The sequence below is a fragment of the Brienomyrus brachyistius genome, chromosome 8 (assembly GCF_023856365.1).
Source record: "Brienomyrus brachyistius isolate T26 chromosome 8, BBRACH_0.4, whole genome shotgun sequence".
In the NCBI taxonomy this organism is placed as follows: domain Eukaryota; kingdom Metazoa; phylum Chordata; class Actinopteri; order Osteoglossiformes; family Mormyridae; genus Brienomyrus; species Brienomyrus brachyistius.
Genome location: NC_064540.1, coordinates 27754779 through 27771181, shown reverse-complemented (window position 1 = coordinate 27771181; position 16403 = coordinate 27754779). Strand labels below are relative to the sequence as shown.

The 16403-nt window shown below is 42.9% G+C and overlaps 1 protein-coding gene and 1 long non-coding RNA gene across 5 annotated transcripts in view; one reads left to right on the top strand and one right to left on the bottom strand.

Moving 5' to 3' along the window:
* Positions 1 to 344: 344 nt before the first annotated feature.
* On the top strand, positions 345 to 8988 carry LOC125747395 (uncharacterized). The gene is made up of 3 exons (XR_007399293.1): positions 345 to 561; positions 2106 to 2221; positions 4674 to 8988. It is a non-coding gene; the product is annotated as an uncharacterized LOC125747395 (long non-coding RNA).
* A 4224-nt stretch (positions 8989 to 13212) lies between these two features.
* LOC125747373 (caM kinase-like vesicle-associated protein) overlaps positions 13213 to 16403 on the bottom strand; it is a 29929-nt gene continuing 26738 nt past the window's right edge. For all 4 annotated transcript variants that reach the window (XM_049022572.1, XM_049022573.1, XM_049022575.1 and 1 more), the window contains 5 exons: positions 16134 to 16209; positions 15861 to 15997; positions 15634 to 15712; positions 15365 to 15452; positions 13213 to 14687 (listed from right to left, as the gene is read on the bottom strand). In XM_049022572.1, the coding sequence (XP_048878529.1) occupies positions 14394 to 14687; positions 15365 to 15452; positions 15634 to 15712; positions 15861 to 15997; positions 16134 to 16209 (674 nt within the window). In that variant the 3' untranslated portion in view covers positions 13213 to 14393. The remainder of the gene's footprint in view (positions 14688 to 15364; positions 15453 to 15633; positions 15713 to 15860; positions 15998 to 16133; positions 16210 to 16403) is intronic.

Below are 16403 nucleotides of genomic sequence, written 5' to 3'. Positions count from 1 at the left end.
ATAGAGTGTCTGTCAGGTAAAAACAACCAAGCAACCAGGGACACATAGGGCTGTCAGGGCACAGTGAGGCCTCCACAGTAGATTTATAACCAGAAATGGTTCTGGGTCTTCAGAAGATCATTGGTGCCTCTTCACTGATTCTGGGATTCCAGTGCTATAGACTTGTTTACTGCTTGAGGGGGAGGGGGTGTGGCACAGGCCCCTGCTCAGTAAGAGGAGCTAAACAAAACACCCTGTGGGGGCAATGAAAAAGTCCACCTCCCAGACCCCCCCCTCCCCCCCCCCCCATGGCCTAATCCCCTGAATCTTAGACCTTGGTATTGAAACTCGAGCCCCATGTGGCTTCCAAGGTCTACAGAAGGCTCAGCTGCACCACCAGTATCGCTCCGGTCCCAGCTGCACTTTGGGCCTCGGACGGAGGATACAAACCTGGTAATCCTCTGCTTACATAGTAATCTTGGGGAAGAGTTAGGACAACAAAAGTGGCCTGAACGACAAACACGAATGGAGCTACAACGTTTCCAGCAGTCAGCTGAAGGAGGACCAGAGAAACCAGCTTCAGTGAGTATGAAAGTCTCAACTGCTTTGACAACAAAAAAATTAAGACTTTGGAACATCTCACATGGAAGAACATCCCTATCCAGCATCTTCAATGGCCCTATTTGATTGTATGAAGCATGTTATGATAATGGTATGAATATAAAACGAATGTTTTCGCGTAGCAGTATTATACAGGCATACTTTTAAAAACTGGTCTCTTCTAAATGACTTTGCAAGCAAAGAACGAATTTAGCTTCCATGCAGGAACATATACATCGGTTTCCACCTTGTGGACAAAAAAGGTAATTGCACGGCACACAAAAAAATCCAGAAAATGGCATCATGGTTATACAAACTACAAACAGAGGGTGAACCCTAACACGTCGAATTTGCACTGTGGATCTCCCGGTCCAATAATAAACAGGGAGACAAGAGGCATCTCACTCCCTCCTTCGCAGTGTCTCACAACATATATAATTCTTATTATTCAAAGAAAAGATCTAAGCACCAAAATCTAAGAGTGGGAGGTATAACTGAGCACCGAACGTTCAAACGGTCAAGCACACTTGGGGCACCATGATTGAAGAACTTTACAAGCACAAAAAGCAAAAAAAAAATCAAAATACAATGGTCTCCTGCTATGGGGCACCAAGTGCATGTCATCCACAAAATTATTTCATTCACGAAGTGTATTTTGTTCATGGAGTGACATTTTTCGGGCCATGAAATGAAATTATCACAGCAAGGTGTCAGTACTATTCAAATGACTTCCAAGAACATCTCATTTAGTTATTGCCTATCCATCAATATAATTTACCATTGTCCATCCATCCATACACAATACAGTATTAATGATATGAAAATGAGCAATTTGTAAAGTCAGTAAAATACAAATGACAAAAGACGATCAAACTGAGATATGATCATGTAATGTCTTTCACTGACGTATATAAACAAATTTGAATTTCCTCTCATTTTGCTTACTTTCATCTGTATTCCACAGTGTTTGTAATGAACCAAAGCAGGTGAAATTATGATGATGAAACCCATGCCTGGACAAAAGGATATTTAAATATTTACAAAGCATGGCCACCCTGAACCTTCTCCTGTCTACGGAGAACAGTTATTTTTTTATTTTCTGCGCATGACATGCCAAACCAAATCCAAAGCTGGGGTTTTGGGACTGCAGTACTTGTTGTACATGCCAGAATGTAGCAATATCGATAGTGTCAAGCCCACGGCAGCATGTACTGTAATAACTTGCAGACCCAGGCATCGTGGTGGCCGGAACAAGAAAAACGACACTGGTTACTAGACACCGGCACCTTGACTGCCATTAGGTATCGGGATGAAATCCTTGAACCCATTGTCAGATTCTATGCTGGTGCAATGGGTCCTGGGTTCCTCCTGGTGCACGACAATACCTGGCCTCATGTGGCAAGAGCAGGTAGGCAGTTCCTGGAGGATGAAGGAATTGATACCAATGACTGCCCCCCACGCTCGCCTGACCTAAATCCAATAGAACACCTCTGGGACATTATGTTTTGTCCATCCGATGCCACCAGGTTGCACCTCAGACTGTCCAGAAGCTCAGTGATACCCTGGTCCAGATCTGAGAGGAGATCCCCCAGGACACCATCCATCGTCTCATTAGGAGCATATAGTACTCCAACGTTGTCAGGTATGCATTCAAGCACATGGGGGCCATACAAACTACTGAGTACAATTTTATGTTGCTGCAATGAAATTTCATCAAAATGAACTAGCCTTCCGCATCATTTTTTCCACTTTGATTTTCAGGATGTCTTTGAATTCAGTCCTTTGTAGGTTGATCATTTTCATTTCCATCAAAGGATGTGGCATCCTTTCCTTAATAACACATTACCCAGTCCATATCAGTATAGATCCAGTATAATTTTTTCCCATTGAGATCTGATGTGTTTTCAAAGTGTTCCTTTAATTTTTTTGAGCAGTGTGTGTAGGTATAAACTAAATATATTTTTAGACCTTTGTAAGGAGAATAAAAAGAACAAGAGTGACTGACTCCAGTGTGCCAGTCTCTAAGCAGTCCTGATCGCCCACCTATTTGCAAATAGTGCTATTCATATGATAACGATACGATAATCCCACGGTTGTTACTGAGTCAAGAAAACAAGTGAAAACGCCTGACAATCATGTGCTTAAACACTGAAAAGACCTTTGTTTTATGGTATTGACCTTTAACAAAATTAAACAAATATTCTAAACCATGGTATTTTTAACAACGTTTTACAACACAATGAACTAAGTAAGGAAGGCTTCTCACCTTTTCCCTCCATTGGCTTCCCTGTGACACCGTTGACAGATTTGATAATTTAATAACACATACTATTTTTCTCACTTGACTTATTGGTGGTATTTAACTTAACCCCTTGACACTAATTTAGCTTAAATAATAGGCAGTTTTTGAAATATCTGAGTACAAGCGTTTCATATCTATTTTATGCAAACAGGAAATGCCACTGAACATGTTGGTGAATAAATCAGAACAAATTGTTTAGGTGAAATGAATCAAAAGAACTGTGTCCCGAAAAAAGGGTAATTTTGCTCATCCCTATAAGACAGGCCCAGTATAGGTAGGGCCAACCACAAGACACGCCCACTTGATAATAATGTCACTGTAATGACTGGAAAGCAGACTGGAGGCAGACCCCCGAATTGCGGGAGACCAGGAGCTTTATTAGTTTACCAGGTGCAGACAAAGCCAAGTAAAGAATCCAAAATGGTGGTCGGGACGTATGCAGGAGGTGAAGAGACTGAGAAGTCAGTTCAACAGGCAGGCACAGGGGTAAGGGGAAGGAGGGGAAGGAGGATCGACAGAGATGGGTCAGCAGGGGATGACAGGCGAGGCAGAGAGGAATCACGGGGCAGAGCAGGCAGGTTGGGAGCGCAGGACAGGGCAGGCGGGAGAGCAGGCAGTCAGGGCAGGTGGGAGAGAGCAGGCAGTCAGGGCAGGTGAGAGAGAGCAGGCAGTCAGGGCAGGCGGGAGAGAGCAGGCAGTCAGGGCAGGTGAGAGAGAGCAGGCAGTCAGGGCAGGTGGGAGAGAGCAGGCAGTCAGGGCAGGTGAGAGAGAGCAGGCAGTCAGGGCAGGCGGGAGAGAGCAGGCAGTCAGGGCAGGTAAGAGAGAGCAGGCAGTCAGGGCAGGTGGGAGAGAGCAGGCAGTCAGGGCAGGTGAGAGAGAGCAGGCAGTCAGGGCAGGCGGGAGAGAGCAGGCAGTCAGGGCAGGTGAGAGAGAGCAGGCAGTCAGGGCAGGTGAGACAGGCAGGATGGAGCAGGCAGGGCAAGTGGGAGAGACAAAAGACAAAAGAACACTTGGTAATGCTCCTAAGTATGGCAACAATACCTTGTATCGTATGCCGAGTATCATCCGCTTAAGAAGCGAAGCTAATCATCCCGCCTCTGTGGGCGTCACATTGATGCTGCACACCTACTGCATATAAGTCTACATGAAACGAAGTAGGGAAGTTTAACATCAACTGCACTCTCAATCAGTAAATTAAATGAGGACGAACATAATAATAAATGTTTTAGGCTTTCATCGGTAGACTTTATGCAATAAAACTGTACTGAACAGAAGAAAAGAGCTTATGTTAAGTAGCTAATGAATAAGCTAAACGAATAACCAATCTTTCTGGCTCAGCTGGGTTAGCCTAGTTACCAAAACCTCCTCCTGCTCCGAAAACGAAAAGGTAAAGACCTCAACTCCACATCCATAATTAAAGGTGAGCAACAACGCTTAACAACGGATGATTTGAACGACGCAGAGAAGGCGACCATTTGCTATGAACAGCAGTGTCACTTTGGTTCTGAGCTCACTCTTTTAAGAAAAAGCATGCTAGTCAAAGCAGACAGCTCCATATCCAAACTGGATCTGATCCTGGATAAGGGCATCCTGAGGACTGGAGGCAGGATAAGTAAAAACCCAATCATCCTACCCAAATACTCCCATCTATCCAAACTGATTGTGGGTGACATACAGCAGCAAGTAGGACATGCAGGAAGAAACCACATGCTCTAAGGCTTAGGCAAAGATTCTGGCTTCCCTCTGCTAACTCTTCTGCAAGAGCTGTTCTTAAATCTTGTATCTTCTGTAGGTAATTGCAGACCAAAGTTGAAGTCCAAAAGATGGCAGACTTGCCAGTGGACCGAGTCACTCCAGACCTACCACCCTTTTCCCATGGAGCTATTGACTACTTTAGGCCTATCGAGATAAAAAGGGGTTGTTCCCTTGTGAAGATATGGGGAGTGATCTTCACCTATTTGGCGAGCAAAGCCATTCATCTGGAAGTGGCGAGTATGTTGGACACAGACGGCGATTCCTGTGTCGGCGAGGGCCAGTACTCTCCATCAGAACTGACTGTGGCACTGACTTTATGGGTGCACAGAAGGCATTACAGACTGCTGCACACCAACTAGACCATCACAAAGTTTATGACACTCTGATGACCCAACATGTCAAATCACTGTTTAACCCTCCCTTTGCAGCCCACTTTGGAGGTGTGTGGGACAGACTAATAAAATTAGTAAAAAGGTACTCTTACAGTGCTAAAGCAACAAACACTGGACGACGAGATATTGCACACAGCCCAGTGTGAAGTCGAATCCATCCTTAATGACCGCCCAATAACAAACATATCCAGTGACCCTAATGACCTTGAACCACTGACTCCGAATCACCTTCTACAGTCAAACACCAAACCACCGTTGCCTCCTGGACTCTTTGACAGAGAGGATTTGTATAGTAGAAGGCAATGGAGACATTTACAATATAATACTCTGTTAGACTGCTGAAAACCTCACTCTTCTGCAGCAACGGCAGAAATGGACTGATACCAAAAGGAACTTTAAACAGAATGACATAGTAGTCATAGTGGACCCAATGACACCAAGAAGCCCCTGGCCTTTTAGGCCAGGTGGTGAAGACCCTGCCTGGGCCAGAAGGACTTGTCCGCAGTGTCTTGGTGAAGACCAAGCCCAACCTCATCCAGAGGCCTATCGACAAGCATTGTTTGCTCTTCAAAGCTGAGTTGTCAGCTTGAAGGTCTGGCTTCCTTAGCCAGGCTTATGTCCCATGCCCTGCATGCATTCACATATACTGACAAACTTACAGATTTGAATTTGCATGCTCACACACCAGCACACTGACACTTGATGGGCTCTCATAAGCCAATGGACTGGCTATAGACAGTTTTGCACACACTCATGGACTTTAGGAGTTTTGGGGATTTAAACAAAAAGATAAAATGCATTGACACTATTGATTACTGTTATTTACCGATTTGAATTGTACTGATATCCATCCATCCATTTTCCAAACCGCTTATCCTACTGGGTCGCGGGGGGCCCGGAGCCTATCCCGGAATCAATGGGCACGACGCAGGGAACAACCCAGGATGGGGGGCCCATCACAGGGTACACTCACACACCATGCACTCACACATACACACCTATGGGCAATTTAGCAACTCCAATCAGTCTCAGCATGTTTTTGGACTGTGGGGGGAAACCGGAGTACCCGGAGGAAACCCCACGACGACATGGGGAGAACATGCAAACTCCACACACACACGTAACCCAGGTGGAGACTTGAACCTGGGTCCCAGAGGTGTGAGGCAACAGTGCTAACCACTGCACCACCATGCCGCCCCCAGTACTGATATCATTTAACTTATGTTTTGATTAATATATTTTATGGCTCCGTTTTTGTATATATTTGATAATTCTCCTCCCTTAACATTGACAATTAGGGGCCCGAGTGTAGGACCCTTATTTGTGATCGTGGTAAACTTACCATGTGATCGATTACTTACCGGTCATGTGGTATGTAGACACACCTCCTGACGCGCCTGTGACACGAACGCAGCGCTTTAATTGGTTGATACAGAGCACTGGAGAGGTTAGATGGTGAAGCAGAACAGTTTCTTGACCACAAACGAAAGGAAATATTACTCTGTGGAATACTTGTTTTGCTGCTTTATTTTGTCTTTCATCCTTTGTTCACAACCTGAAAGTCAGTCGGATTGTTTTAATGGAATAAATCACCTTTTAACTTAATTTACTCTCCGTGCGTGCTCTATCTGGATTGTGTGTCGGGAACCTTTTCCATCAACCTCACGTGGCAACTTTTGTTTGAACTGCCACTTCAACATTTCTACGGAATGCTACGGCTAAATAGATATGTGTAGTGTATTATCACGTATAACCAAATCAGGTTTATGCCATTGAGCTATCTCGAGAAAAACGAACTGATTTAAATAATGTTATTGGCATGTATTTTATGTATAATTATGTCTGTTTGACAATGTCTTGGGCTAATTCAGACCTGTGCAGAAAAGACACGGCGTCTGCTATTAATTACGTCCCTACGCGGTCAGACCCGCAGCTTTAGAAGTGTCATAATTTTTTTACGCTTTTCAACAAAACTGCCCTCCATCAACCCTTGGTACTCACTGACGCCCCCTAGTGGTCGCCTCCGGTCAAGAACCACTACTCTAAAAGACGCTTAAATGGTCCATGTATTCTCCGTATTCAATAAATACTTAAGACCTTCGGTACAATTTACGCTCATATTTATTTATTTAACGGGCGGGTTTGTCCAAAGTGACGCACAAATGAAGTAGATTAAACAGTAATAATTTAAGTTCATAGACAAATCATCAAACGGAAATAGAAATAACAATATTAAAAAAATATTAAATTAAATTCGGAGTTCCGATTAATCTACCCAGTCAGAAAATAGGTATGAGTAGTTTCCTGTTAACACTAAACATTTTTCAAACATTCATCAAATATGAAGTTGTAATGAAAAAGTCATGTACAACGTGTTACAAGATTTAAATGGTCCATTAAAACCGACAATAGGCATACTCTCTGCCATCAAATTAATATGAATAATTAATTTTTAAGGAAAATGAATATTAATAGAATATCTATTCTTCATGATTATTTATAATTTAGGCTAAATATCTATTACAACTTTCAAGAAAAGGCAGAAGCAAAATCTAAGCTTTTTGTTATACAAGCCCGTCCATCTTTCTCTGCTGCAGCTAAGCAGGTTAGATGAGGTTAACTAGATAACCAGCGATTTTATTGAAGCGGAGGCTGGAGCGAACCTAGGCTCCGGAGATCCTCCCGATCCTGGGCGGCTAGATGAGCCGTGCAGTTGTAAGGCTGCCACATGCATTCACTTAACCACTAGCTTATTTTTTCTTTAACACTTTATGTACCGTGTGTTAACGTTAAACGTGACACGTTTTGGAAATCGCTGTTATGTACACTGCAGTAGTGACAAGCAGTTACTTCGCTCATGCACGGTATCAAACGCTGCGCTGAGCCATTGAAAGTGACGTCTAGCCTGCGCTATTTTAATACCCATTTCTTGCTTTTAGGAACCCGTTACCAAGGTAACTGTCCAGTGACCAACCCTCCCCCTTCAATCCGCAGCTCTGTATTTAAGAAGCCTATAAAAAACATCCACTATTCCTCAAAAGCCGTTTTTATCATTATATATTTTTTAATGATAATTTTAAATATTGTTGGTGACGTGTTTATGCTTTTCCTTGTAATTATGCCTTGGGAAACAAAGTCCCAGGTGGGCTTTCGATGGGGGAGATGGCGGAGACGTCACCCAATAATGGCCCAAACAGTGGTATAACAGCGGTGCTGAACTGGCTAAACACTTTCAATATCATCTGACATTATCATTTTAAAATTATTAATGCCCCGCAACCGCCATACTGATTATTCACTTCAGCAATGTCGGGGACCCACTGACCGTTTTTTTTTTTTTAGTAAAAATGTGGACATTCTAGCAGGGATCTTGAAGGAAGCAAAAATGTAGAGCAGCGTTGGGGCCCCAAGGATCGGATTGGGAAATACTGCAATACAGGACCACAGTGAGACTGAAACCTCTCACAGTGGGTACAGGGCACCAGAAAGGGTATACAATCTACAGCAGGGGTGGCCAATCTTATCCACAAAGGGCTGCTGGGTATCCAGGTTTTTAGGATAACCTAGGATAAGATGGCCCAGCCCTGCTCTACAGGATGCCAGTCCATCACAGCCTACACACAAAGATCAGTTCAGAGACCTTCATTCCCCCAACTGCATGTTTTGCGACCGAGACCTGCAGACTGCTAAACACAGGTTTGAGCATAATGGCATCAGATGATTTCCATCGAGATGTCCAACAGAAAAGTGATCATCTGGGCTGTGATACAATCCTATGTATATGTTGGTATACATTTTTTCCCCTTGCTTCTTGCATAATGTGTGTGACTCAATGTGTTACAGAGCTGTGCTTATGCTCAGGAGGTTCTTGGTTCAAATCCCTGGGCTGGGTTTGTGGGTTTACTGTTCTCCCATGTCACTTTACGTAATTGCATCTGCTAAATGACAAAAACTGTGCAATCTCTTGAATACTCTTTTCTCTGTGCTGTATTTAGATTGAATTAATAATGATATGTACTGTACAGTAGGGTTCAGAGATCTGTCTCTTGTATTATGCAAAAGAAAATAAATAGCTCTCCTGGCTGCTGTTTATTGTTACTTTTCTCTTTTCATATATCATACATAATACATCAAATGCTCTTGGCTTAGGGCTCCAAAACAACTGCAAAGCACTGTAAATCTCCCCCAATCACAACAAAATAAAATTTAAAAAACTACTCAAAAATGATTTACTTTACAGTTGATCCCAAAATTGTCTCCCTGACCATGTTGGTGCGAAACAAGGTTGTTACTGTGATGAATGGGTTTGGATTCAGTACCATCTTGGTACCTCTCAACTAACAGCTACAGAGCCCAGAATCTGTAACTGAGGCTCATGTTAGAGTAATGTTCCCTTTGTCTGACATCAACAGCTTAACTCGGGAATATGATTATGTGTTTGCTATAAATGTGACCTATTTTATGACTTTTAAAGGAAGTCAACTTAGACCAAAGTATGCAACAGTAATAATGTATTTTTTTTCTTCCAACTTTTCTCTCCAACTGGCTATGCAATTAGTGCATAAATTTATTTAAGCGATTTACAGACTGAAAACAAAGGTCAGGAAATATTATACTGCAGCCAACTATCATTTTAGCATTCTGTGCATGACTGTTTCGTTTGCCTGCTAAGGTGAGATTAAAACGTTCACAGTATTCAGCACCTCTCTGTACTATACCAAGCTTTGATATGATAAAACTCAATAAATGGGCAGGAAGACCAGAGGACACATACCTAATTCCATTTTGTGAAGGTAATGAGATAAGACACAGAAAACTGCCTAAATAACATGATGGCTGGTATTAAACACATCTTTCATCTTTTATAATTACTGCAGTTGTAATGTTAGTTAACCATAATACACAGGTTTAAAGGGTTTTGGACCAAAGTCTTGATGCTGTCTCCTGGGAAAAGACATTATTACATTAATATATCGAAATTAACTAAGGAGAGAATGGGAGAACTTCGACGTTCCATGAAGAAACTTTTATTACCATTAAATTCATAAAGTCAATGAAAGAATACAGAGGCTACAAACATGAGGCAGAATGTGTGCATCCTTCACATCCCTGTGAGAGTAAAATTCAGGGATATGATGGAGAATGCTGGACAAAATAAACAGACCATTAATACTGAATACGTGGTAAAGCTGAAGTTCATGTTGAGCCTTCTTCTAGCAACGATTAGCTTCTCAAACAAACTCTATGAAGGTTTGTTCCAAATAAAATATTAGCATTACCCAAACTTAGTGAAGTAGCTCAATATTCTGTACATTTGTAATCAGCTCTATTGATAGTAACATACATCAGAAACACAGAAGTGCACCAGACCGGACATGTTTCAACATCTTTCATTAAAAAGTCACTGAGTACCAGCAGGATGAATTACTTGTTCCTAAAGTAAAAAACTCCTCTGATGTATCAGCCTGTAACCACAAGTAGATAAGCGGACTATAGAAAAAAAATAATCAAATGAAACCGAATAAAACAGGACAGAAGCATGGAGAAGTAATCAATTAAACACTTGTACTGAGAGCGTAGCACAACGTGCGCATCTGATCAGCAGACACGCTAATCTTAATGTTACAGCTTCTTGATTACAGGTGGATTGCTGGTGAAATGCATTTTGGGAAAATATAAGATGCAGGAGAAAGTAGAGGTCAGATGTGTAACATGGCCTGAATGAACAATTCCTGTCGAAGGATAATATTCTACAGAGAAAATGTAGCAGATGGACAGTCCTTACAAAATGTCTCATAAAAGCACACCAAAAGCAGGGTCAGTTTTAAAAGCAACCCGAATATTGCTGTGTGTGTCATGTTTACAGTGTACTGAAGATTTCTTCCATTCACTAAAAAGAAAGGAATGTAAAATACTGACATGTCATTCATATATCTAAAATTATATCACTCAAATTAATGATCAAACCTGTAAGAGACAAAAAATGAGACGATAAAATGCAGCTGAATTCATGGTTCAGCGGAGTTGATGTTATTGAACACTGATGCATTAATCTTATTCAAGATAAAAGTATTGACAAGAGAAAAATAATGGCTTTTATTACTGATAATCACAGGGTCATTTCCCTGTGTGAAACAATGCAAACAAATCTTTTTGATTTAATATAAGCTACACACAGAAAACAGCAAAATAAAGGATGGCTTTAAGAACAAGAATGTGATCGTTTCAGAGTAAGACGAGAGTGCAAATAAAATATGCACTGAACCAAGCTTACCTTGGCAGAAATTTAGTCACTGATACGTACATCTGCTGTTATTCCAGCAGTATGTCACTGAGTATTACATTACTCTTTAAATGTAAATTATTCGCCATTTGTTTTTCAGAGCTAGAAATACATAATAGTTTTTCTTTCTAGTTAGCAATTTGCATGCCTTTCAATGCAATTATTCAAATGAGAATCATTGTGGAAATTAGCATTTTCTAAAAATCAAAATACATCTAGCATAAAAGAAGGAGGCATTTCGTTACAAAAATGTCCTGCTCACTGGCAAAATGCTGTGATTACGTAAAGTTACAGTGGGGCAAAAAAGTATTTGGTCAGCCACCGATTGTGCAAGTTCTCCCACTGAAAATGATGGCAGAGGTCAGTAATTTTCATCATAGGTACACTTCAACTGTGAGAGACAGAATGTGAAAAAAAAATCCATGAATTCACATGGTAGGATTTTTAAAGAATTTATTTGTAAATTAGGGTGGAAAATAAGTATTTGGTCAATAACAAAAATTCAACTCAATACTTTGTAACATAACCTTTGTTGGCAATAACAGAGGTCAAACGATTACTATAGGTCTTTACCAGGTTTGCACACACAGTAGCTGGTATTTTGGCCCATTCCTCCATGCAGATCTTCTCGAGAGCAGTGATGTTTTGGGGCTGTCGCCGAGCAACACGGACTTTCAACTCCCTCCACAGATTTTCTATGGGGTTGAGGTCTGGAGACTGGCTAGGCCACTCCAGGACTTTCAAATGCTTCTTACGGAGCCACTCCTTTGTTGCCCGGGCAGTGTGTTTGGGATCATTGTCATGTTGGAAGACCCAGCCACGTTTCATCTTCAAAGCTCTCACTGATGGAAGGAGGTTTTGGCTCAAGATCTCACGATACATGGCCCCATTCATTCTTTCCTTAACACGGATCAGTCGTCCTGTCCCCTTAGCATAAAAACAGCCCCAAAGCATGATGTTTCCCCCCCCATGCTTCACAGTAGGTATGGTGTTCTTGGGATGCAACTCAGTATTCTTCTTCCTCCAAACACGACGAGTTGAGTTTAGACCAAAAAGTTCTACTTTGGTTTCATCTGACCACATGACATTCTCCCAATCCTCTGCTGTATCATCCATGTGCTCTCTGGCAAACTTCAGACGGGCCTGGACATGCACTGGCTTCAGCAGCGGAACACGTCTGGCACTGCAGGATTTGATTCCCTGCCGTTGTAGTGTGTTACTGATGGTGACCTTTGTTACTTTGGTCCCAGCTCTCTGCAGGTCATTCACCAGGTCCCCCCGTGTGGTTCTGGGATTTTTGCTCATCGTTCTCATGATCATTTTGACCCCACGGGATGAGATCTTGCGTGGAGCCCCAGATCGAGGGAGATTATCAGTGGTCTTGTATGTCTTCCATTTTCTGATAATTGCTCCCACAGTTGATTTTTTCACACCAAGCTGCTTGCCTATTGTAGATTCACTCTTCCCAGTCTGGTGCAGGTCTACAATTCTTTTCCTGGTGTCCTTCGAAAGCTCTTTGGTCTTGGCCATAGTGGAGTTTGGAGTCTGACTGTTTGAGGCTGTGGACAGGTGTCTTTTATACAGATAATGAGTTCGAACAGGTGCCATTAAGACAGGTAACGAGTGGAGGACAGAAAAGCTTCTTAAAGAAGATGTTACAGGTCTGTGAGAGCCAGAGATTTTCCTTGTTTGAATTGACCAAATACTTATTTTCCACCCTAATTTACAAATAAATTCTTTAAAAATCCTACCATGTGAATTCATGGATTTTTTTTTCACATTCTGTCTCTCACAGTTGAAGTGTACCTATGATGAAAATTACTGACCTCTGCCATCATTTTCAGTGGGAGAACTTGCACAATCGGTGGCTGACCAAATACTTTTTTGCCCCACTGTAAATAAAAGTATCTGCTGAGTAGAACTGCAGTGATTACAGTGATGCTAAGCTAGGACTCTCATCAGGGAAAGAACTTTGTAAAATACATGGATAAACAGGATGTACAGAAAGTGAAAAGGTCCGAGTTATCAGTTGCACGTCAGCATGTGTATAAATATGGTCTCTCTATCCTTCAGTCATGATAAAAATCAGCAGGACAGTTTTAATGTATGGCTAGTTGTACAGGGGACTATTTACACATCATATACACTTGTGAGCCAAACAGTGAGTTCCTGAGCAGGGCTGAAGGTGAAGATGTCAGAAGGGAAGAGGGGTCAGCTACTGAATCACTCTCACCAAGCCAGATGCCATTACTCAGAATGTCGAAACAAAAGGACGCACATTGCAAAAAAAGAAAATAAGTACTGAAATCTGCCAGAATGCTTACTTCTTGTCATGCTTTAGTTATTAGGGATATTATCAAGGGAGAATCCATGAGATGATACCTACAGCTGCTCGCAAAAAAGATGTTTATGAAACTAGAACAGGGCTATTCGAATCACGGTCCTCAAGGGCCAAGCACTGCTGATTTTCCAGCATTCCTTTATCTCTTTGCCAGGTATGAAACCTCAGTGCCCAATCAGAATCAGTATTTATTAAACTAACTGTGAGGGAGAACTGAAAACAAGGCCTGGATTTGTAATCGACGGCCAGATTTGAAGAGTCCCGAGCTAGAGGGAGTGAAAATGCAGGCCAATCAATGTTTCAGGCGAGAGGGAATACAGGGCACTCAAACGCATCTGACACACCGAACTCCCAGGAAAGACTCAGCACAAGTGGATCAGTCTCTAAGGAGAGGCAGAACACAAGAACACAGGACGACCAATTGCTTTTGAGAAAGGGAATGCTGGTTAATCAATTGATTACAGATGGAATGCAAGCTAACTGACCTCTCAGGAAAGACATAATACAAATTAATCACTTGCTTAGGAAAGACAGAATATGGGATGATCGACTTCCTATGAAAGACAGAACCCAGGCTGATTGGCTGCTCAGGAGAGATGGGCTACAAAATCTACCAGATGCTAATGCTGTGAAGGTAAGTAGCGGACTTAGGGTCACCATGCCAGCAGCGAATATACAATATACAGGATGGCTTGTGGGGGGCCGGGGGGGAGGGGGATTACCATTGCGCCAGACTGACATTTAACCATTTTGCTCGTCACTGGTCACAGCTGTCGATGGGAGGGGTGCAGGGGTTTCACCATTACACCGCAGCGAGGGATCCGCCGACTGAGGTGCGGCAGAGGGCTCTGCGCTGACCCCGCCCACAGCACCCGAACCCTCTGCTTGAGTCAAGGGGGCTCCCTTGTCACCAGAGGGCTCCGCTGTGGGGAGGGGGTTCGCTGGGCCAGACACAGCAGGCCCGGTGGCTCCAGCGGAGTCGCTCTGCTCCGGGGCACGCAGCCTCTTCATGATGGTCGTGACCCGTACTGCTTTCTGTGGGAAACACAGCACCATATGATGCATTAACTGCAGCTGCAATCAGGCTGCCGTATACAGAACCAGCTACGACAACGAGGAGCTACACCCAAATGCCGTCAGTGAATTTCCTGTTCTCTAGGTGAGTATGAGCTGTTTGTCATGTTAGCAGGTAACCAGCAGGGGGCACAGGTCTTCTTATGCCTCTGAATTACTTATGTGGGTTGCAGAGTTCAGATCCAGAAAGTAATAATCCAGACCAAGATACTCTATTACCGTGGCTCTTTATGCTCAACTGGTGGGTTGAAACACAATCTTGGTCTGGATCTTTACTTTCTGGACCTGAACTATCCACCTCTGGTAAGTTACTAGGAGATAACAGGGCAGGTATCTCCTACTTATGAGCCTCATTTGTTCCTGGAAATTGACTCATAAGGTCACATCTCATAACCTCTAATAACCACTAACGTTAATGGGGAAAATTTTTAAGCCATGGAAGAATTAAGATGAGATAATAGTAATATAGCACAACTAAAAACCAAAGTGCAGAGATTGTAACTGCCGATGAGATCGTAGTTGTGATGCCAGTACCAAGCTAGGCGTAGCTGCCAGTGTGAACTCTGTAAGCTGTCATCTTAGATCTCATGGGATACCTGTATTTTTTTTTTGGGGGGGGGGGTGGGGGTGGGAATTACCTTCCATTTGGCTTTGGCAAAGTTTTTCTCGATTTGTGCACAAACACCATCCTTTATGTTCTTGTCAGAGGCCGCATTTCCCGAAATCCTATGAGAACATCAGTTAAACAGAAACCTTACCAGGCATTTTGTTAATAATACAGACCAGGTTGGGAAACACTGATACAGAATGTCTCAATCTGGCAGCATCAGTTACTAGCACTACATGTCAGCACAGTAAATTGCCAAACTGACTGGATATATGCTATTAAATATGCATGATTTGGTACCATTCATGATTGATCGCCTCCTGAGCAGTCAGACGCTGGTCCTGGTCCACCTCCATCAGACGAGCTACTAAACTTTTTGCTGTAAGGCAAACACAAGTGCAGTCATTAGCCTAGTCAACGTCATTAGCTTAGTCAATAACCCTGGTGCCCACTAGGTGTCGTTAATATGTGCCAACAGCATGATGAGCTTTCCTTAGACACTTTCTAAGTGTACCTACGTCTCCTACCTGAGTCTGAGATGTCGTCCCAATATGGAGAGTCAAACTCATAGTCCCCTGCCAGAATCTTCCGGAAAAGGTTTTTGTCGTGATTCTCATAGTCATCATCATCTGTCTCGTCGTAGAAGGGCGGGTTTCCTGACAGCCTGGGTGCAATGGGTACAGGTCAGGGTGCTGTTCCACTGTCCCATGGCCATCTCTACACTGATAGTACACGTTGCATTAATGTTGTGATGAAGCTGGAGCTGCGATAAATGCTCTTCTTCAGCACTGGGTACTCACAGTATGTACATTATGACTCCCAGGGCCCAGCAGTCCACTGGCCTGCCATACCTCTGTCTGCCCACCACCTCAGGTGCTGGGGAAAGGGGGGGAGGGGCACAATTGAGAATATCCCTCCATCCCAGAGCTAATTTCCTGTAAACTACCCCTACCCCTATTAAAAGCAAGATATTTAATGTTTCTGCTGTGTACATAGCTAATTGTTCTCCCCTTTGATGTTGCAGGTAACAAGAATCTCTGCCCTCAGTTCTTTTAGTAAGCCCCACCCTC